The sequence below is a fragment of the Montipora foliosa genome, chromosome 11 (genome assembly GCF_036669935.1).
Source record: "Montipora foliosa isolate CH-2021 chromosome 11, ASM3666993v2, whole genome shotgun sequence".
Taxonomy (NCBI): Eukaryota; Metazoa; Cnidaria; class Anthozoa; order Scleractinia; family Acroporidae; genus Montipora; species Montipora foliosa.
This window is the reverse complement of record NC_090879.1, coordinates 52,015,125-52,038,841: the sequence shown is the minus strand read 5'-3', so window position 1 is coordinate 52,038,841 and position 23,717 is coordinate 52,015,125. Positions and strand designations below refer to the sequence as shown.

At 38.6% G+C, this 23,717-nt stretch overlaps 1 protein-coding gene across 4 annotated transcripts; it reads right to left on the bottom strand.

Annotated features, from left to right (window-relative positions):
* Nucleotides 1–202: 202 nt before the first annotated feature.
* Nucleotides 203–21,418, bottom strand: LOC137975720 (neuronal acetylcholine receptor subunit alpha-10-like). 4 transcript variants are annotated; one of them, XM_068822886.1, is made up of 6 exons: nucleotides 21,306–21,409; nucleotides 17,412–17,515; nucleotides 8,886–9,040; nucleotides 7,994–8,038; nucleotides 6,930–7,039; nucleotides 203–2,472 (listed from the first exon to the last, which is right to left on the bottom strand). In XM_068822886.1, the coding sequence occupies exons 2-6, from the start codon at nucleotides 17,479–17,481 to the stop codon at nucleotides 1,260–1,262; spliced, it is 1,593 nt and encodes a 530-aa protein (XP_068678987.1). In that variant the 5' UTR covers nucleotides 17,482–17,515; nucleotides 21,306–21,409; the 3' UTR covers nucleotides 203–1,259. The 4 variants fall into 4 exon arrangements, with proteins under 4 accessions (XP_068678987.1, XP_068678986.1, XP_068678988.1 ...); XM_068822885.1 differs by having other exon boundaries at nucleotides 209–2,472; nucleotides 21,302–21,418; XM_068822887.1 differs by lacking the exon at nucleotides 21,306–21,409 and adding an exon at nucleotides 19,811–20,016 and having other exon boundaries at nucleotides 209–2,472.
* Between the last annotated feature and the right edge of the window lie 2,299 nt (nucleotides 21,419–23,717).

Sequence of the window (23,717 nt, the reverse complement as noted above, 5' to 3'; positions counted from 1 at the left end):
ACCTGTATCACCCAATCCGAATGTTTTTTTCTCGGTTGTTAAGATATTGAAATGTATTTCAATGGACTTTTCTATTGCCATGGTAATTTGTTTGTTGGAAATACTGACCTAGTATAATGTTTCATTTGTTAAGTGCGAGTAACATTGCCATCTTAGAAATCTTTCCCGAGTAAGAAGGAATCCTGAAAGTCAGTGGAAGTCAGTTTTTTTTCTTCATATTTAATTATTGTACAGGGGAATCTTTGTTTACATTTTCTGCCTCATTAGCATAAGGCTAACGTTTTGTAATCAGTCAGCCGAGAATAAAGTACTGACTATTGACGGTACATTGCACAATCGCTGAAAATTTAAACCCGGTATCAGAGGCAGGCACCCAACGTCAATTTTCGGAAAATATCTGTGCAGAAGATGATTTGAGATCTAGAATTTTCGTGATATTTGTTGTAAATTTCCTTGCTTGCCTGTCTGTCGTAGGATTTTCGAACATCTAAAACACAGTATAATCGCCCATTTTCAACGGGTTTTTACCCCTTTTTTCTGGCTGAAATTTTCGAAAAGGTAAGTTTTGATCTCAATAATCTTCGGATCACTAGACTTTCAGCTAGGTTATCCGAACAGATGAAAAATTTTTAGTGGATAAAAATATGTCTATATCTACCGTTTAAATACTAAAATACGTTTAACAATGTTATGTTTAAGTGGTTTTGAACTATATTCTCGTTGGGTGCACCTGCGGTATACCGGATAATCCTCAGAGAATGTATCAGTTTAGCTAATAACTGGCTCGTTATGAAAGCTAAAAGGTTTAAAATTGGAGGTTTAACAAGTTCTTTTACTTTTTGAAAGTGCTTTCTGTGAGAAAGCTCCTATGTCAATGAAACAAAATGTAAACGATGGTGTCAGCAAGGATTCCTTTACAGTATGGATAAATGAAATGCCAGCTGTCCACAGCCAATAGACGAAAAATGATATATTGTTTCTTATGTCTCCAACATCATCCTGGAAATCCTGGATCGTACTGCAAGTTCTAAGTTCATCTTTGTTATTATTATTATTATTATTATTATTATTATTATTATTATTATTATCATTATTATTAATATTATTATACATATTATTATGACCATTGTTGTTTTTATTTTACTGTTTATTTATTTACTATATTTGTTTATTCATTGGGAAGCAGCACTTCAAAATCTTGGGCGCATTTTGTGAAATGGAGTTCATTGTGGTGAATGTATTGTCTTTTACGGTGTCTCCTAGTCAACCATTGGTCTAGCATTGTCCGTTGTTAAGAGAGTTGATTCTCGCCATAATTTCGGGGCAGGCAGGAATATCGCCGCAACCGTCACTATGCCGCAAACAATTGCCACAATTAAGAAGAAACGATCCAAAATTCTGGCGACTAGAGTCCATTCCCAGTGCCTGATTGCCAGTTCGTCCTGGCTCAAACTGCCCTCATCATCCTTGTAAGGACGAACTTCTTCCTTTGTCTCATCGCCAAGCCCCTCGTGGGAGTTAAATTGGAAGTTGCTCATTCTGTAATTTTTCGGACAACCAAGATTTTCCATTTCCATACCATTGCTTTCAGAACTTTGCCCACACGAATACACAGCATCACCGAACGCGACTGCGAACCCGGGATTGTGCGCCTCCTTACATTCATCGCCTAACGCTGTTACTCCATTATCGTTACAGATGATTCTCTTGCTTTTCCGTCGGCTTTTCCTAGTGGATTTCCGGTGCATAATTTTTCGTTTCTCTGGAGTATCAGTGAGCATCACCAGGGCAGCCAGCCATTCCATCACTAGCTTCTTCATCCAAATAGGCATCCTCCGATTCGTGCGATGGTAAAAATTTAAAATCGTCGTCGTCACCACCACGGATGCTCCAATCTCCAGAATTATGGCAAAATAATATTGCCCCAATATTGGAAAGTCGTACGACGGCATAATTTCGGATGTCAGTTGTTGGAAAACTGTCATGGCTAATAGTACGGTGATGCTCAATCCGATTCTCTCGCCCGATTCCGGAGGAAGGACGAATCCAAGAAAGATCATGGACGATATCAGACAGCAGGGAAGAATTAAGTTTATTACGTAATCCATGCTTTCTCGTCCCATCTCTATTGTAATAGTGACGTCGACATACCGATCGTCGCAACATTGGTATTTCCGATTATGCCTCTTCATTTTGACGCTATAGATATTCCATTCGCCATTTCTTAGGAAATACTCAGATGGAAATTTGTAATCTTTCATGGGAGTGATGTTTAGCGTCTTTTCATCGTACATCCATGAACCCAGCTTGAGCTCGCAGGTCTGGATGTCAAAGGGGAAGTCCGTCACATTGATTCGACACAAACTCTTGAACGTTACGGGATTTTTCCAGGTTGACGTGCCGTTGGATTGCAAAGCTACTCCGCTGCGAAAGCTGCTCCTACCACCAGCAAATCTATCTTGTTCGTCATTGCTGTAAAAGAGTCATATTTTGATTTAGATCTAAAACTACAAGAGAAGTATATCCAGCCAGTACTTAAGCATACAAATAGGTCACCAGACCAATCCTATAACCTGTGAAAGTTTTCTTTGGGCAACTCTATTCCTCATGTCCAGGTAGAACCGATCCTCTTCATTTGTCGTTTGGTTTCATCCCAACCCGTGGACCATCCCATCCCAACGCCTGATGAAACCCAGATGAAATGTGTTTGAAATTTTAGCCAGGAAACAGCGGGTATATATTTATTCCTGGATTGACCGCAAATGGGATGTGAGATGATTTTTTTATTGGACATACCAAGTGTCGTCGGCCTCCAGGTCTGTCACGGTGCTTATCACTCATGATTTCTCCTTATATTAAGGGATTTGATATGCTTGCTACTCATATTACCAGTCAGATGCGAAATACGCATTTATTATAAAGACATTCAGGATTAATGAAAAAAAATTAAGACGAGATTTTTTTGAACATCGAGCAATAAAGGGCGGCAGCGGCCAAAGATCCCATAAGAGCTTGCGCGCATCTTACTTTCAGATCAGGACTTGTACCGTCGGCCATATTGTGTCGCGGTGGAAGAGCACATAGAAGTTGTGTTGAGTGCAAGCGATTAGCCAACTATTTTACACAGGTATTTTATTCAGTCACTTCGGAAAGAACTGTAAAGCTTTGAAAAACGTGTTGAAGCGGTGAATTTATCGTATTTAGTTTAACCTTCTTGCAAGGTTATAACAAGTACGCAAATTGTTCGAAAAGATCTCTCTGTCGTAAGATTTCGAGTTCTCCGACTCTGCTAAGAGATCCAGTCTAGAATTAGTGTGTCAAGACTTGCATTTGGACTATCTTGAGATTGTAAACCTAGGATGAATTCTTATTATACTTCTATTAAAATAGTGTGAACAGTTCTTTTGTCATTGCCTTGTCTGTGACCTGTGATCTGATATTCGAGTTAGAGGTAGTCAAGTTGATGTGGAAGCAGCTTCTGTCACTTGCGTTACGGTTCAGTGAGGTTTCCTACAGATCGTTTTCGGACTGCTGTTGTCGTTACAGCTCGGTGTACTCTATCGCTAGACCTTGCAAAAGGTAATTTTGTCCCTTTTTTTTTTTTTGAAAGGTATTGAGTATTCGTGGATTTTCGTGGATAGGTTCCTTTAGAGTTGATTTTCAGCTTATCTCCCGCACACTTCTTCCGTAAAAAGGTTCGTGAGACCCCCAGTGGTTAAGTGTTTCCTTTTCAGTTCCCCCTTTAAAATTACACACAGCTTCAATTGTCAACGTTCAATTTCGATTGTCGAGTTGAATTTATCATAAAATTTGCCACAAATGTTTCATTTTCCAATTCACTAGAGTTAAGTGTAGCTTATATCAAAGTTAAAAAAAAAAAGTCATTGAAGGTTTGATCTTTGTGAAGAATTGAAAAAAAAAGAAAAAGAAGGAAACTAGTCCCAGCTGAGCCTCAGAGATTGTAAACAATGTCTTCACTAGTACTTACTTGTAGTATATGAAAAAAACCTACAAGGAAGGAAGAATCTCGTCCCATAAATGATGTTAAAGGAAAAATGTCAAGCCTGTAGGAATACCACTATCCGCCTCTGATGTTCAGCATCCAAATGCACAACTCCCCTGTACAAGCTAAAACATTTAAAGTCACTACCAAATTAAAGTCGTAAAGTCAGTAGATGATTTGTTCCCTGAAGCTAAGAAAACTTTTTTGGCCCTCATAAGCAGTTTAAGGTGCTGTGGTGCATGTTATGTAAGGTTGCACAGGCTGTCACCCAGTGTAAACAAAAGTGTTCCACGGCCCCTGTCTGCAAACAATTCTATTCAAAATCAAGTTGGTTGTGCCCCAGTGTCATATGAACTGACGTCAAAGCGAACTCAGCGGAGGATTTGAAACAAACTTTAAAACTGTGCATGGCAAAAAGTGGCTGAACTTAAAACAGAAGTTGAAAACATGGGTGCCTCAAATGAACAGATCTACCAGGAAATTCTTGAAGGCCAATTTGATGGGGTAAACTTTCCTTCTTTTAACTCACATGGTAAAATTCTACCATACATATTCTACCTTACTAGTTGGTTTTTCAGTTTATTTGGATTGATAATGAAAAGATGAACACAATTCAAGGATCTTCCAAGCCCGCGAAACTGAAAACATGGCATACTGTCATGCTTGTATAATTAGGTAAAAGTTACTACTGGTAACCCTACAAAATACAGTGAAGACCCACTCAAATGAACCTAGAATTTTCGAGGTCAGGCTGAGCAGGTTCTAATATTTTAGGCTATTTTTTCATAATTCAGGCTGATTACATGTAGTTTCTTTAATAGGTTCTTATTTCTCAGAGGAACAACAATAAATTAAGATATGTAGACAGTATTGCACTGTAGCTTTATGGAAAACATATTCCTAGAGAAAATCCAATAAAATGCCAATCAAAGAAAACATATACACAATAGACCTAATCGGCTAACTCAATGTTGTACCCAATTCAAATCTCCCGAGATTAAGATTCTTTGTGTATTGTATTTGCATTATAATGTACCATTCATATTTAAATGATATGGAAATACCTGAAACAAAACGTTTTATTCCCAAAGGGTTTGAATTGGGTACAACATTGAGTTAGCCGATTAGGTCTATAACAGGAGTTTTCTCGAGGGTGATTTTTTTGTAAAAGTACCTCTTTTTCTTTGCCAGGCTCAGCAGGTTCTTATATTTTTGGGTATTTTTAAAATGCCAAATTTCAGCCTGTACTAGGTTCTTATACGTGAGTTTGTACTGTATGCATTATTCCCTAAAATAGAAAGCTAATCATGCCACAAAGGTTGCTAGTCTACTGCTGTTTTTGTTTTTTTTACTTTATACAACTAACTCATCATCATCATCATCATCATCATTATATTATTATTACTATTTTTAAATAGTAATAATAATATAATGATGATGATGATGACGACAACAACAATAATAATAATAATAATAATAATAATAATAATAAGGGTGTCTTTGTTGATCAATCAGGTTCTGTTAGGCGGGTCTAAAACACAGGCCAAGACTACAAGTCTCTGTACCACTGATGCACAACTAAGCCAAAGGTTTCCTGTAGACCTGAAACAACATTTTTGTAGAGTGATTATGGCTAGGAGATACGATTGGTGTTGTTTACTTCTTTGTAGCTCAGTGACATATACACTGACTTATGACAGGTTTTGCCACTCCATTCGTACATCGTGTTGAAATGAAAGGCAAAGAGCTATCTCGAGTTGAAGCAGTTATTTATAAAACAAATCTGGAAATAAGCCATCTGTGGCACTAATCGAATCAAACCAAACAATGTAAATGGTAAGAAATTCGTCCATTGTGATCATTTCATATGTGGGCCCGCATTGTGTCTTTGCCTGGTTGTTGAGAGCACCCATGTCCAGGATTGCAAGCGGATGTTTTTGTAACCGTCACGAAGTTCCCCGTTAAGTTTAAGCGTCGATTTCATATTTCAACAACAGGGTTAACGTTAGCTTTCGTATTGTAATTAAGTTGAGGTTTTCAAAGCTGTTCAAGTTTGTTGAGGAGTAGTGTTAGAGGTAACCTTTTGTGGCGTCAGGACCCTGCATTTCTAGATTGAAGGGATGTCAAAGTTTAGGACAAAGGTAAGGGGACACTTTGTGACGTTTATTTCATGGACACTATGTGATGCTCATCAAATTCGGCGGGCATCTCAATGCTCGCATTCGTAGACATGAAAAATTCAGCGGCTGGCTCCAACAGGACTCGAACCCATGACCTCTGCAATGCCGATGCAATGTTCTGCCAGATGAGTTATGAACTCACATACTTAACTGATTAGAGTGTAATGTGAAGTGCTAAGTTTCTACCCCATATGAACCATGTGAGCGTTAGCCCTACTAATGGAAATGGGCCCACACAAGGACAGAGAAAAGCTCTGACCAGGGTGGGAAATGAACCCACGACCTTCGGGTTAGATCACCGCTGCTCTACCGACTGAGCTACAAGGTCAGACGGGAGCAGGCCGTGGGAAATGACGATGTTAAAGTCAAGGCAATGAACATGTACAAGTACAAGGAAGGATTACGTTTATGCAAAATAAACGTTGGCCTTGTAGCACTAATGTTTGAACAGACTTAACTGATTAGAGTGTAATGTGAAGTGCTAAGTTTCTACCCCATATGAACCATGTGAGCGTTAGCCCTACTAATGGAAATGGGCCCACACAAGGACAGAGAAAAACTCTGACCAGTTAAATCGGATAAGTCAGTTCAAACATAAGTGCTACATGGCCAACGTTTGCAAAAACGTAATCCTTCCTATGAGCCCACATAGTTGGGAGCAGGTCACTGAATTTGTTGGACGCACTGATGTGTTCCCGTGAAAGAACTCAATGAAAAAAGTATGTACATTTCTTCCATTAACTTACTTGTTATAAAGCACAATGTCTGGAACCCAGACTTTCTTCGGTTCTACATAAATTAGATCTATGTCCCCAAACTCAGACTTGTTCCAAGTCATCAGGGCGTTGTGCCATTGCTGGTAACAAAAGAGAAACGAAATCGTAAATTTAAGAAATTTCACTTCGAATCAATGTTTTTAAGAGCTGCATCTGCACTGTAAGTGATGGAACTCAAGTGTATTCTTCCGCAAAGAATCAATTCACCCTCTGCACGACTAAAATGAAAGTGGTCACTGAATAAACATCTATGACTAGTGATAATAAGGAATTAGTGCAGTGCATTCTAGTCGTGGTTCCTCTTCGCTCAGACATTTGATCATTGTCAAATGTCACTGCCTCTCAATTTGTTGGCCTTTAGTCGAACACCAACTGAAAAAAGGATCAAAGATCCCCTGGGGCGTTTAAAATGTGAGTTTGGAGAAAGATGGAGCGAATTTTCTGAATGGATTAAGTATCGAATAAAGCAGTGATAAAAAGAGGGCAAGAAAAGTTAAACACTTGGACAAAGTCTATTAAAAAAAGGCAGGCAGAATGAATGAATGGAACATATTCTGAGAGCCAAGGAGGGGTGCTTAGTGCAGATCCCTAAAGGAACAATTTAGGAGAAAAAAGGGCGAGGGGGGGGGGGGGGTTTCCTTTTCCCCTTGTTCCCGAAATTACTTGCTTTTTGATCTCTAAATTAGTTTATGTCCTCTTGTTCCCTAAGATATTTTGTCTTTGTCTCCCTGTTCCCCATTTCAAATTAACAATGTTCCCTTCTTCCCCAAGACCCCTGGGAGGGCCTCAGTAAAGTTCCATGCCGGGAAATCTCAAGATACCTACATCTACAGCGGAATGAAAGTGCCTGCTGGAGACTGGCCGGGATCGATGCAAACTGGACCTGTGTCTTATGACAGCGCTCTTTACAGAGACCTTGCATGCCGCTGAAGGTTGAATTCCCCACTTTGTACTCTACGTCCTCTATGGACTTTTACCATACATACCTGATGCACCCATGCATTACCATACATACCATACATTACCATACATACCTCATGCACCCATGCATGTACCGTGATGGACTGTTCTTTCGCGTTCTGTTGAGAAAATGAGATATTGGTATTCTGTATCTCTATTTTTCCCGCTTCACATTCTATGGTCGGAGGAGGGGGGGGGGGGGGGGACACACCCAAGGTAATTAATTTTGTGCCTCTTGGTTATGACTGCCATTCTAATACGTTGGCAGTGTGCCAAAACAAGAAGTGAAAGCAGGAACATCACTTACTTAATCCTCTTCCACAAAGTGGTTTTTCTACAACTTGGCTAAAATATTGTCTAGTGTTGTTGTTGTTGTTTTTTTCTGTTTGCTTGAAGCCAATCACAGTTTGCAACATCTGTCCAAAGATAGTTCAAATATCTCTGCCACATATGTCGCAAATTTAGTCGGGTAGCCTTGTTGAGTTAAAATGGATTCATCGTTTTCCCTTATACAATTTGAAAACGACCCTATCAAAGCAACTTAGTGACTTCTTTAAAGTGCCGCTATGACGAAAATCTCAGCTTTTCTATCGAAGCCATTTTAAGACATAAATAAGTAGCCTGCATGAGAAGAAAAATGCTCTTTACTATTTTCAAATATCTCTTTTTGTTCCAGAGATTTTCTAGTTTTTAAAATATGCAAATTAGCCAAGTGATGACGTCATACACTCAACCACATTTTGATCAAATATGATGAAAAAGGAAATCTCAGCCAATTTGCATCAGAAATGTTTGTTTCTTTGCAGTAAGATTCTGCTAAATCTCAGAGGAGTATTTTAGTAGCAATCAGTCCCTTCTTCATCCTTGGAAAAAATCGATAAGTCTTCGGAACTGGGAGTCGACTCGTCGGAAATGGAAGTTGTCTTTGGAGTTATTGCATGCCAGGGAAAAAAGACAATTGCTTACCACATCTACGATTTTGATAAGTTCAAATCCAAATAAGACATCAATTGCTACTGAATGATTAGTTCGAGGTAAAAGATCCACGCTATAATACGTGCTGTTGAACAGTCGTTTATGGAGCTTTTGGCCAAAGGTTAGATTCTCACCATTCAGATACCCTACAAAACATAAAAATCAGAGTGGGAAAAATGTTAAAATTGTTACTGTTTTGTACCCTTCTAAGGCGCGATATTTACCTGCGGCATACTCATCATGCTGAATTCTCTTCGAAATTTGAATTTTGAAGTACCTTGACAGTTTGCTGAAGCAACAGTCATTTGAACCACCACATGATCAATAGAACTGAATTGCAGAGATTATCAATTATAGAAAAACTTAAGGTGATATGTCCAGAAATGCACATAATTAGACGCACGACGATTTTGAATGATAAGCGTCAAGAAATTTGCCCCCTTGTTCTTCCCTGCAACTTCAACATCACTGGGTCATCATAACAGTGTTGACTTCCCTAAACTCCTATACTCAAGTATAAACAGTTTCATTTACCCTCGCCAGAAAGTAGGGCCAATTCTCCCTTACTCTTACCATATCCTTTGATTGCACTCGCGCGATAAGACGGCCATGTTGATGCCAAAACAATAGAAAAATGTAGCACGAGTTTTACATTATAATAGCTGGTTTTTACTTGACGTCACAGCGGCCATGTTAGTGCACAGTAGCAAAATAGGGAAAAATTCTTTTGGGATGCCATTGTTTAGTACACCAACCGTGGCCGTCTTATCACGTGATTGACAACCATCTTTTCACTCAAATTCCCAAAAGAAGTTTTCGCTATTGTCCTTTCCAACAACATGGCCGCCGTGACGTCAGATGCGAGCAAAGAATTGTTGGAAAGTGGCAGCAAATGATCAGACTAAAGGGACTTTTCATGTTAGATATAAAAATGGGGCTTGCATCTGCTCACCAGCATTTCTGAACACAAGTGACAATTATATCGGATCATGTAGCAGATTTCGTAAGGGGGAACGTTGTGGGGTTGCCACCCAAACAGAAAAAAAAAATAGAATAAACCGAAACAATAACTTAGATTAAAACAATAGAATAATATCCAGCTTACGAGAGCTGTAACACTATTCAAAATAATTGCTGCCTTTGCTTGTTGGCTCCTGAGTCCTTGGGAAGAAAAGATAAAAACACCGAGAGGGGTGCATTGTCAGCTTCCATTTGCCTATAACAACTTCAAGGAGGAAGGAAAGGCTACAAGAGGTAACCATTTTTGGCCATCGACTCAAAAAGGTGTAAATTGTAAACACAATTAAAGCCCGGACGTTTTCACGGTTTTCAATTTCTACTGTATCAAGAGAAAATGAGGGGACAGAGAAGGAGGCTCCCGGTCCAGCCCTTGGGATATGTCATGTCCACGAAAGTTGTTTTTAGACTAGCGGAAGTCTTCCGAGACGTCCGCATGCAGGCCAACCTCGGTCCGATGTTTGAAAGACAACCTTTCACGTGCGCCATCATTTTCTCTTTTCACTAAGAACCTGAGAGCGAAGCAAGACTGCATGCGGACGTCTCAGAAGACAGACTTCCGCTAAAACAAAGACTACCGCTCGTCTAAAAATAACTTTCGTGGACATAACATATCCCGGCCAACGCCTTGAGCCTCCCTCTCTGTCCCCTCATTTTCTCTTGACTGTATCGAGAAAAACGGACGGGTTGGTATGGCGTGGTCTCTCTGCAGCAGAAACTGAACTGATATATATTTTTTATCCCACGATGAATAACACACCGAGGAAATGGTTTTACATACTTCTGCTGTATATATTTGAATAATCAAGTTTCAAGCTTTTTCTCCTAGAGTAGTAAATTAAATCGCCAGCTATATGTTCCAGAACTCGGCGAAGTCCTTTTGACTTGTGGCTCTCTCTGTTAAGCCGCACACTTCTGCTGAAGAGAACAGCACAGCCACAGCACAGGGGACTCCATCCCCTACTTCTCTCGAATAGTGTGTGATCTGAGTGCTGATCCGGCCGGGTTCGAACCCGCGACCGCCCGCGTGTACAGCTCGATGCTCAACCAACTGAGCCACCGCTGCACCGTGATTTAAAGCTTTTTACTGGGTTGCCAGTAGGCAAACCCAGTCAAGATCTGTGTTTGATTTCGTGGTTTTTTCGTTTTTTTTTTCCGTGTAGGGAAAAGTCTTGCCTATCAGTCCCCTGCTAAGTGGTGTCTTTGTGTATAGAGTCTTTTGTGCGTATTTTGTTAGCTTTGAGGGGACTGGGGTAATGTGTAGATTTCCCTGGTGAACACAGGAGAACATTTAATTATTAAACCTGCAATGGCGTTGAAAGTGATTGTAACGTGAATGGCGTTTTAGTGGAAAAAATATACCTTTATGAGATGAAGAATGGAACGTCAATTGGAGTAATGAAACAGGAGAGGAAAATAAATATCTGGAATCTTAAAAGCGACGAGGAATGGTCTTCGACAACAGTTGCTGTCGGATATGAGAAAGTGTGCGTTGTTTCTAATCTTATTTTATAAACTGTGCTGGTATGTAGAACACTGACAGTAAGTGGAAAATTCAGTATGGGTGTAAAAGGAATCGAACGTCTTGAATGTATCACAGTGTTTAGCGAAGTGGCATCTTATTTGTCTGGCAATTTGCATTTAATTTGTAGTCAAGCTGTATAGTTTTCAGGTTAAAAAATAATTGAAAATGTGACAGTGAAGAATTATTGGAAAGAAAGCTTGTTGTCTATTTTGTGCTTCGGAAAAGGTTCTTTAGGAAAGCCAGTTTAATCTTGAACTGAGAAATTTATCATTTGGATATCGTATGGTTTGTGAGACGGATTGTTTCTTGTTTGCACGCACGCAATTGGAATAGAAAGGGTTTTGTTTGTCTCCAATAGCAAATATGTTGTTAGTTTCAATAAATTTCACGCTGGAAAGGTTTTTGTGAGATGTTTCAACCGTTGTGATTCATTGTGTTGTGTAATATTCGAGCTTAACTAATTTGCATAAGTGAGTTGAAATTTAATACGAATTAAATTAAGATGACAGGAATTTGTAGGCGTGATCGGTACGGTGGCTTCTAAGGGCCATCAATAGTTCAGAAAAAAAATTCCATAATGACACTTAGTAACTGTCAACTGACACATATAACTGACAATTGACACTTTAAGTACCAATTGACAAGTGTCAATTGCCAGTTATAAGTGTTAATTGCTACTTATAAGTGTCAATTGCCGGTTATAAGTGTCAATTGCTACTTATAAGTGTCAATTGCCAGTTATAAGTGTCAATTGCTACTTATAAGTGTGAATTGCCGGTTATAAGTGACAATTGCCAGTTATAAGTGTCAATTGCCAGTTATATGTGTCAATTGCTACTTATAAGTGTCAATTGCTACTTATAAGTTTTCAAATGCCATTTATAAGTGTGAATTGCCAGTTACTATCGTTGACAGTTGGAAGAGTAAATGCCAGTAATAAGTGTCAATTGACAGTTACTAAGTGTCATTATGAAATTTTTTTTCTGAACTATTGATGGCCCTTACAAACCACCGTATGATCGTTCTGGCAAATGATTACAGCTGGCGATTGTTTTTAATTAAGGTCAGAAGAAGATTTCAGTATAGTCACTCTTGCGTAAAATGAAGTTATTGTTAAGTTGAGAAAGCAACAATAGGGTCGATTATACGAAAGAAAATAAGCCGCGGCTCACTCTGGACGCGGCGTACATAATACGCGAAAGGAACTATTTATACGAGTATAAACTCCCAGGCCTGGTATACACGACTCTTATATTTCTTTAACTTTCTTAAAGAGAGAGATTTCGCGCAAATTTTATTTCAAGCTATTCAGTTGAAATATTATTTCTCGCCATTGGCTTCGTTTGCGTGATCATTTACTGGTCTTGACATTTAGGAGGTAGTTGTTTGGTTCTAAACGAGTAGGAATAAAACGACCAAGAATGTGCGAATTTTAGTGGGTGTGCAATAGCAACACGAGACAGGAGTCGAGAGATTCTAACGATAGACACATATCAACTATCCCCTCCTGAAATAAACGAAGGAAAGTAGCCACCGGTTGTTTGTGTCAATTTATACCACTAAGAGGATCGAAGTCGTCATGTTTTGATTGGGCATCTTCAGAGACGTCCTTCTGAGGAAACACGTTGTTAAAATAGCTAATTGTGATTGGAGAATTTCGATCCTACGTATAATAAGTATAATACTGTCTTATAGATCGTTTTTACGTGACGTCATCATTTTCTAAAATCCAAAACTAAAGAGCCACGAAAGTTTAAATCCTCATCAGGCATAAGAGGCGGGAAATTTGTATCCATTTGCAATTTGAAAGCTCAATAGCGTGCTTCGTTTGGAAACCAGAGCATTTTGAATTTCTGAGTTATAGCGGTGCGTGACTCGAGGCGACGATCAAGTTTATTGAGAAATATATATTTATCTCATGGTTTTGAGCCTTTTTAGAATTTAAAGCATTAGGAAAAGTGCTTACGTAAATAGCTGTCTGTTCAGTTCAGATGGTCAATCGCCTAGATAGCCAAAGTAAGTAACAGATGTTGACACTATTTTCCGGCCGCCATATTGGTGCACCACAGATGTGCACCAACATGGCGTTTTCATACTGGGCTCTGTAAATTTCTGCGAAACATTTCGACGAATATCTGAAGTTTGGGGAAACGCACGGGCCTAAAACTTGGAGAAGTGTCTTCTTCATTTATCTTCTACAATATCACGAATTCTTGACTTTTTCCACTGGATGGTTTTCGATTTATTTTTTTATTGCGTGACAGTGAAAACGATCTATTGACAGGCAAAACCATATGATTGAGCGTGATCATACCAAATATCATTTTTTTGCGCGATCACGTGTGTAGCCCATGACAGTATGTCGTTTGTGAGCATATTGCTTTTTGTTGTATTAAGCTTGTTCCTCGGAACGCTCAAACAACTGACTTATGCACACGCCGTTTGCGGTAGACCCACACTAAAAGATGCTGTTGAGCGATTGTTTTGGCCGGGGTTGGTCCGCAAACTGAAAGAAAGTTTATATGTAGAGAACAAATGTGTACTAAATAAGCAAATGTGTGAAAATGATGATATGAACTGCACTGATGTGAACTGCACTGAAACCAAATGCCAAAGGAGAGAAGCACAGAACTGTGAAAGTTTCCTGAAGAAGAAAGTCCTGATCTCAAAGTTAGTGCTAGCGGTATCGAGTCGCAGAGATGTACGCCTAGCCGGATGCATTTAGTTAAATTTCTGAAAAAGGTGAATTTTCTGTCTATTTGTATTATCATGGCTTTTTGTTTTCTGCTGTTACTGAATCCCTTTGTATTTGGAGCTGTAACGCTATTTCATGTGCAATTACTTGTATCGTTTGCAATGACCCTCACTAGTGCTGTTGTTAGCATTTTTTACCATACTTGGTGTAGCGTTTTGTGCTTGAATGAAGCTATTCTGAATGCTTGCAATGACTGTGGCCAATTTGAGAAAGACTCATCGGTATCTGTTGTTGTGAATGTCGAGAATAAAGAATCAATAAAAGACTGGCAACTTCAATCTTGTTGTGCTAAGTTGGTTTATTGTGAATGTTTAAAAGGGTGTCGCCATGTTGTTCTCAGGGATGGAGAAGTAAGCAGTGCTTCAGCGAAACAGCTAAAAGGAGCATTGCAGGAGAACATATTTGAAAATAAGGCTCAGCCATGTGTTATTGTGGATATTGATAATAAAGAATCAGTAGATGACTTGCAATTTCGATCTCGCTATGCTAAGTTTGTTTATTGTAAATCTGTAAGAAGGCATCACCAAAGGGATCGAGAACCAAGCAGAATTCCAGTGAAGCAGTTATCACGAGCCTTGCATAAGAGCAGACATTTCAGGAAATTTGTTCGAAAATATATTAAAAAGAACAAACCGAAATCTTCTGCCATGCATTTATTTACCAAGTTGAGTGTACTTTATCGTGAGTTAGACTATATGTTTGTAAGACCAAGGTCTGCTGTCAAGAAGGGGAGTATGAAAAGGAAATGGTGTACAGCACATCAAGGGAAAAAACCTAAAAGTTGTGGTCGAAGAGTGAAAGTTAAGTGTAACTACACTTCAGTAAGATCTGTTTATAAGGACGTTGACCATAGAATGAATCATACAGAGTTCAAGCTGTGTAATGATATAGAGAAAAATCCTGGGCCCATTGATCATACCAGAACTATTCAAGCGCCTTATAGTCAAGGCAATGTGGAAGTGTTTGGCGAAAATGCAGGTACTCAGTGTGTAGCAATGTCTCTTACTTCACTGATTTATAATTACAGGAGAAGTATTAGCTCATCAATGGATTTGGTTAACATCATGAACGTTGGTAATGAATTGTATTCTGGATTATCTAGACTGTCCAGACAAACTTTCCTGTTATTGACTGAGTTGCCGGAAGTGCTGAATGTGTTTAATACAGATTATCAGCTTCAGTACAGTTCAAGTTATAGTGGTACTGTAAATGGCAGAGCCATTATACATGATTTAAGTTTCTGTATGCCTTTGGTTGATGCTTTGCTGACATTAGTAAGACAAAACTACCAATCGTTTCTTTTGACAATTGAGTGTAGTACTGTTTACTGGGTTGCCTATGGCAAACCCAGTCGGAATCTGTGTTTAATTTCGTGGGTTTTTTTGTTATTTTTTTCCGTGTCGGTAAAAGTCTTGCCTGTCACTCCCCTGCTAAGTGGTGGCTTTGTGCATAGAGCCTTCTCCGCGTATTTTCTTAGGATCGAGAGGGTAGTGGGAAATGCGTAGATTTCTCTGATGGACACAGTAGAACGATTAACTTAACCGGCAATGGCGTCGAAAGTCATGTAACGCGAATGGCGTTTTAGTGGATCTTTGAACAAAATATACCCTTATGAAGCTCATGAATGGCAGGGCAATTGGATATACAGGCGGTGGAATCTTAAAAGTGACGAGTAATGGACTTCGACAACAATCTATCGCCCGTCGAGCCGAAATCAAAGTGAGCTGTATTTACCTGAAGTATTGACACGATTGAGTTTCTTGCCTTCACGCACGCAATGAAATAGGAAGAGGTTCTCGCCTCTAAGAGCAAATATGTTGTTTGTTTCAATAGATTTTTCGCTGGAAAAGAATTCTGTGGTATTTTCTGCCTTTGTGAATTATAATATCATGTTGTGTATTGAATTTCCGAGCTTAAGGTTGAAATATGATATGGGAGAAGTTTTTTAGTATTGCTCTGTAAGCAGGAAGGGTTCACAGGCCTGTTGGAAGCGTGCTTGACTTTCAACAAAATGAGCCCCAAAATCAGTGAAAAATTGTGACGCAGATGAATAATAAAGTAGCTGCCATTTCCAAAATGATGAAATTACCTGGTGATAAATAACGTCGAACGCGTCTTGGAGAGTAAATTTTGACTTTGCATAAACAAGAGTTGAGCGATTGTGATCTTTGTTTTGACTTCGCTCATTTCATTGTCAAACTTTATAACACTTGACAGAAAAGGAAACTTACAAAAACCCGGTATCTTGCCATCATTTGACACAGATGCTTCACTGTTTGGCGAGTAAACATGCCGCGGTAACTTAATCACGGCGCCCGTTGAATTCCGGCCATGTCACTTTCGATTTGGCGATTTATTTGAACGTAGCAAAAATCTCCCAAAATGTTTGTCGCTGATCGTAACTTTTTATATTCTATCTTCACGGTTCAAAATTAATGTTGTTTTCATGTCGTAAATATGTTATTCTCGATCGACCGTCCTGGAGACTTCCTTCTGCTCTCTCTAAAAACTGTGTATCAATAGTTATTTACTTTTGCATCAATATTTGTTTTTGCATAAAGCAAGCTAACAAGATCTGTACTTTGCTGAGTTCGCATTTGTTAGCGTTAATAGTATTTTCGGTCCGATGCTTCTTTTTTATGAGGGGTATATTGTTTTGGTGTCCCATCCAAACACTAACCCCGCCGAAGAGGGATAAAGTCCAGTGAACTTCGGCATTACATAGCTGTCAGATGCTCAGCGGGCACGCTTAAACTTGTGGTGAAAAGAAGTTTGTCAACATGTCAGCCCAGAAGCCAATGTTTCTCACTTCACATTTATTTTCATCAATCTTTCTGGGTTCAGTACTTTGCTAGTAACCACATGTCTTCTCAGACTATTTACCCAAGACTTCTACCATGGCACTACAATGATAGACAATACCAAAACAATATCGTGCACTGTTAGAGCTACATATTACGCAAGGGCAGATCTGTTTCATCGTACGAACAACCCAGTGTACCCTCACGGGGGGTCTAGTTCTCTTAAAGTAGTGAGTTAATACACTTCGCTAGATGCTTTCAATTTAACCTTGAAGTTATAGAAAGATAACTATTAACTCTGTCTTGCTTTCACAAGTAGAATAACGTTTTGTTGTTGGTCGCAGGGAGTCATACTTTTGATAAGCGGTTCCGGCTCACAGGTTTAATTTATTGTCATGAACTACCCATGTGCACCTTACCTTTGGATAATTTCAATCCGGTAAGAAGACACAATAGAAGTACAAGTTTTTTCTGCCGTAAAAACGTCATCTTTGCTTGTATTCATCATTTACTGAAATCATGTCTGACAAGCAAAACAGAAGGTTAGTCATTGAGTTCGAATATCAATCCTGCAACTGAAACTGTTCCGCAAAATAAGACTTGCCAGTCAAAAGGACAAATCAATGAAACATCTTTTCATCCGTGATTAGAGAATTGAACGAGGTAGTCGTTCCTAAAGAGGACAAACTTATGGTAAGTACCCTATAATTTTGCAGATTTTGGAACAGACGACACTAGCATTTGCCATCCTTTTCTACATTCTATGCAAAATGGACTAACGTTATTAATTTTAGTTTACCTATTTACACATTCATCCCAGTACCACTGAGTTTCCAATCCCATCTGCGATGCCGTAAAATTCCGAAAATAAGCCCCCCCCCCCCTTCCATGTATAAGCCCCTCCAACTATAAGCCCCCAAAGCGGTAACACAAAAAACCCTCCATTAATTTAAATGGCCCCTCCAAATATAAGCCCCCGGGAGCTTGTACTTGGAAATTTGCCATCAAATACAAACTAAAACAAAGCAAAAACCGTAAATTCACTTCCAACAATAAGGCTTGCCCATTCGATTTGGAAATGCAGATTGGGATACGCCACTCCAAAAATAAGCTCCTCGAACAGGGCCTTTGAAATATATAAGCCCCGGGGCTTATTTTTGGAATTTTGGGTATATCAAGGTAAGCGGAAGTTGTGTTAAGCTATTGCATCATCATTCATGTACCCAAGATACAATTTCCGCTTTGAAAAGAATGGTTTATCTATTGATTTTCTCATTCATACTAAGTGTATTAAAGCTGTTCGGTCGCGGCTTTCACATGTTTAAAAATGCACATAATTCAAATTTCGAGCTCAGTCTAGTGTGGTGTCTCAAAAACGGGAATACGTTTAACAACATCAACATAAATACTTTATTTCAGTTACGTCGCTAAATTCAAGCTCCTCGTTTGAACGCGTTCTCTCCTATTTGCCTATCCAATAATAAAGAGTACCTGTGATGTTGACGACTTCCCTTTCCAGTACACTACATTGAGCATGACAACTTGACTTATCGAACGCTCCATAGTTTAGGTCGTTAAAGTTAGAAACTAGATAAGCTTTTGGGTTGGGGACGTTTAAATTTAACGATGGTGCCTGTAAGTGTCTCGATAAACCATGAGGAAAAATTATTATTTTGGGCATAAAATTTACTGTGACAGTCTTCTTCATGGATTTATGTTTACGTTCGTTGCAGATCGTCAACTCAGTGACTCCGTAAAAGTAGTAACATGATTGACGTATATGTGTGTCACTGGCGTTGAGGTTCGAAACTTGTTCCTGCATTGCACTAATAATACCCATATATGCGACTTTTTCAAGGTCTGTGTCGGTGATCGAGCACCATACAGATGATAGAAGACCATCCAAAAAAGAGCAGAGAATTAAAAAAAAAATTGTCGCCAGGTTTCTATTAACGTTACACCATGGAAGTTTAGTAAAATACTCCGAAAATAAACAATTCACTGACGCCAAGAACTTCTCTTCAGTTGCTGACACCGATGCCTAATAACTTGAAATCTGGTTTTCTCCTTGATCCTGTGTGGCTAATATTCGCTTCCAAACTGATGTATATTTTTTAATCTGTTCATTAGGGTCTCATTTGGAAAAGATCATCAATACCTTGTACAAAGTGTACTGGATATTGTGCTCTCTTGCATAATGTTTTCCCAGCTGTTCCATGCAAAGAGAGCTTTTCCTTTCCATTTTCAGAGCTTTTCTCGTTGAAAAATAAATGATTTAAATTCTTCAGTCTTTGATTAAAAAACGTATCTTACTTACTGGTAGTTGACTTGTTGGGATTGTTTCTTTTCGCTCACATAATGTTTCGGACATTGACACCTCGCATATTCAAGATGTCTTTAAATTTTTGAATGTCATTGCGTGGTTAGTTTCCTTGTATGCGGAATAAGATTAAAGCCAAATTCATGCAAATTGGACCAAATGCATTCTCTATGGATCTTGGTTGATTGTCATTGGCAGTAAGCGTTAGGCCATTCTGAAAGCCGAAGTGAAAATGGGCAGATGATGCACGCTGTGCTAGATAAAGAATGAAATGCGGTCAATTTAGATGAAACGGCATTTGCTATCACCCGCAATTTTTGTGACAACTGAAACCAAAAAGAGTGTTATGATACAACTTGTAATGCTAAAAAAATGTTCCTTTTTTTTTTCCAGTTGTCTCCCGTGGAATAATTGAAACAGCTAATATTGCGGATATCTTCATCCTTCTGAGCACTTTTTCAGAAAGACCTAAATGTTCGGTTATTTCAAATGACTTGCCTTCATTGCCAGAATTTTAACTGGAAAAAAACCGGCCAGATGAAACTCCCTTGATAACAAGTCGAGATCTTCATTTCGATGCTGGCCATACGCCTCAGCGACCTCATCCGTGCTGTCACTTCATATTTCCTGTACATGTCGTTTAGTCGAAATGGTCTCTTGCAGTTTCACAGCGATTTCTTGACACTTTTTGATTCGTTCCATAGGTAAACACAGTTAAATTCAAGAGACCTTTAATCGAAGAGAGGAAATTATTTTTTTCTACGAATCCCCTCTGCTCTCAGGATTTCAAGTTTACTCTTTAATTGAACCATCTGGCATTTTTTTCATTATTGTTGACTTACAGACTTTCGAATGAAATGGAAAAAAAGTCTTAACTGTCATATCCTTCTATAAACACGGTCGCTCTAAAACTGATTTTTCGAGTAATCGCCAAATATTGGTTTTTGACACTGCTAGATACGGCATTAATAAACTAGTGACTCCAAAATCCATAAAGTATGTAGTAGGCAAGTTTTATCAATCCCGTGGTCTCTATAAGTACGTTGATTTTAGGGCAGGCAATGACAGGTTCCAGGATTCGAATTTCGACATTTGCTAAGGTAGTTCACCGACCTTCCAGCTGGTGGCTAAGATTAAGTTGTAAAACAGAAAAATGAATAAATAATAATGATAATGAGATATATGCTGTGAACACAAAAGGGTGTTGCATAAACATTATAAATACAGTAGCATACATAAATTTCTGGACGAATGCATGGCTACCCCGCTGTGCCTTGTTGAAAAAAAGTGTGTTGATATAAAGTCAGAAAGCAGTATGATGTAGTGCGGTATACTCTGTTCAAATAACGGAAGCGCTACTGTTGAAAGCGTTCATAAGTGGGTCTTTTGAAACGAAGGCAGGTATCTCGGGATCGTTGCTAAATTTTATTTTATTCCCTTGGAAAAGAATTCCCGTTAATGCACACAGACCAATAAAACATACAATTTGCGGATTAATTCAAATATCTCCGGCTCCCAGTTGCTTCAATTTTCTCTCAAATTTTATGAAAAATAAACCTTCCAGTAAAAGTCAACAAAGTATAAAAATTAAAGCAATTTGACAATTTTTTACGGCGCGTCCATTGCGAAGGGGAGCTCGAAATCGATTTTGGTTGTTTGTTTTTATTCTTTCCTTCTCCCTCCCTCTCATCTAGTCTTCAGTCGTTTTAATCTTTATGGTGCCACCGCGGTTTTCACTTAAATGATTTTCGTTCAGTTTGATCAATAATTGACTTTTAATTTTCTTAAACGCTCGAGGAATGCGCTCTTTTGCCGTTCTGTCATTCATTTGACTTTTGTTCTTCGCGAGTTAAATTATTAGCGTCCAAAGTGTAGTACCATTATGTTTTATGGACGATATCATCACATCTACCCTCTGTTACGAAAACAAATGACTTTTCTAAGCGACCAAAAAACGCACTATATCACTGGCTTAAAAGGACAACTCACCTACCATAGCAGCGAATTTCAATGTTGATATTTCTCGCAAGCAAGAGAAGTTTTGCTTTTGATTTAGCAAGTTTATCGCCCTCCCAATACTCAGAAATAGAATTATTTCCACTCCCGTAGCGGCCAGCTGCACTTTGACGTGAACCAATCGTAATACGTCTCATTTGACAGATATACGCCGTAAAAAGAGCGGCGCCCAGTCGTCCGACTAGTGATTCAGCGCTCATTCCGATTTCATGCTATCCGTGGCTTTTCTAACATAATTGATCGCACGTACTGCTTGTCATTTGGGTAGGGAAACAATAATTAAGGCCAATTTACACGGTACAATTATTGTCGCATGCGACAAGCTTACGATAGGCCCACAACTCGTTTTTGATTGTCGTGTAAGTCAGAAAAAATGTCGTAGCATTTTAAAACCTTTAAAACATGTTTTAGGATTTACTATTTTATATTAGGATTTACTTTTTTTTTCTCTCTTTAAATAAAATCATTAGTTTATTTTGTTTTAGAAGTTTCATGCTTGTTCGTTCTGCAATTGTGGGAGCCCACCTTCACAATAACCTTGATGAAGAAAGGCAGTGTGCTTTTTACGTGGCCATGGGATGCCCTCTAGGGCAGCCCCACGTTATAGAATGGGGGCCGATTGTTTTTCCTCGCATCCACAAATTGTAACGTTAGTTATCATTGGCTAATTTTTGTAAGGTCTGGAAAGTGTAACTTTCTTGAAAATAAAGCGACACATTTTATTGGCCACTGTTTTTTACTTTGACCAATAGAAGAGTACTATGTGCACTTACGTCATGCATATTTCACAATCATTGTTCTTTTCGCTCGCATGCCTGCATGTATCTGTTGTCTTTACTCTCCTTTTTGAAAGCACGAAGAACGTTCACATCCCATTGAAAAAATACGTAAAATATTCGCGCATCGGTCGATTTCTCTGAAATTTTAAAGGGTGATTGCTAACGAATAGAGAAAGATCTTTTTACGAGAACCCAAAATTCCCGTGTTCAGCATAGGAATTCAACGAGAGAAAATGCGCTAAAATCTGTTGTGTGCGTGATGTTTCCTCTGTCGAGGTTATGCAAATTTTTGACAGAGAAGTAATTAAAATTACAAAAGAAATTCTACTGAAAGGTCGTTGAAAAATCTGATTTTAATCTTTTATTTTAAAGAAAATAAGAAAATAGCCTCCATGTATCTGGATCTGTTGTCTTTACTCTCCTTTTTGAAACCACGAAGAACCTTCACATCCCATTGAAAAAATACGTAAAATATTCGCGCATCGGTCGATTTCTCTGAAATTTTTAAGGGTGATTGCTAACGAATAGAGAAAGGTTTTTTTACGAAAACCAAAAATTCTCATGTTCAGCATAGGAATTCAACGAGAGAAAATGCGATCCGTGTTCAGCATAGGAATTCAACGAGAGAAAATGCGCTAAAATCTGTTGTGTGCGTGATGTTTCCTCTGTCGAGGTTATGCAAATTTTTGACAGAGAAGTAATTAAAATTACAAAAGAAATTCTACTGAAAGATCGTTGAGAAATCTTATTTTAATCTTTTATTTTAAAGAAAATAAGAAAATAGCCTTCAACGGCCAAACAAAATAAAAAAGGAAATCAATTTTCTTTAAAACTTTAGCTATCTCCGTCACAGGGACTTCGCAGCCGCCCCTCATCCAGGTACTAGCCGCATTCGAAGAGGCTCAACTTTAGTTGACACTTGGACTAGAATCAACGATTGTGACCTTTGTGTTACGTTTGCAAGCTAACAAAAACCCGGTGTCTTGCCGTCATTTTGTTTCGTGAGTTGTTAATATTAAAAACATAAGGTAACTTGATCACAGGCCGCCGCTAAAATCGATGTCACTATGATTTTGCGATTTTACTTGTACAACCAAAAGTACGATAGAAAAATTGAACGCAACAAAAATCTCCCTAAATGGTAACTTGTTATATTCGTGGCACAAAATTTATGTTTTCATCTCGCAAATTTTGTTGCTGATGGCAAATTGTTTTTACATTCTCGATCGACACTTCCTAAAAAAGTCCCTTCTGCTCTTCTTAAAAACAATATATCAATATTTATTTACTTTTGCGTCAACATTTTTTTTGCATAAAGCAGGCTAACAAGATCTGTACCTCGCCTAGTTCGCATTTTTGAGCCTTAAAGTAAAATTTTCGGTCGTATATTCCTGACCACAAGTCGCTTATTTTTAAACAGTTTGCAAGGAACTAAACCAGGATTACGGAACTGTCGGACTTCGACAGGATGATAAGTTGTTGATCTTGTAATTTTTGGATGAGCGAAACAAGGAAGCATGTAAACCTGTGGGATTTGAATAAATAAAGTCTAGCTCTTTAAAAGATACAAATAATAAACAATCCAGTATCCTGATAACCCCTAATAGGGC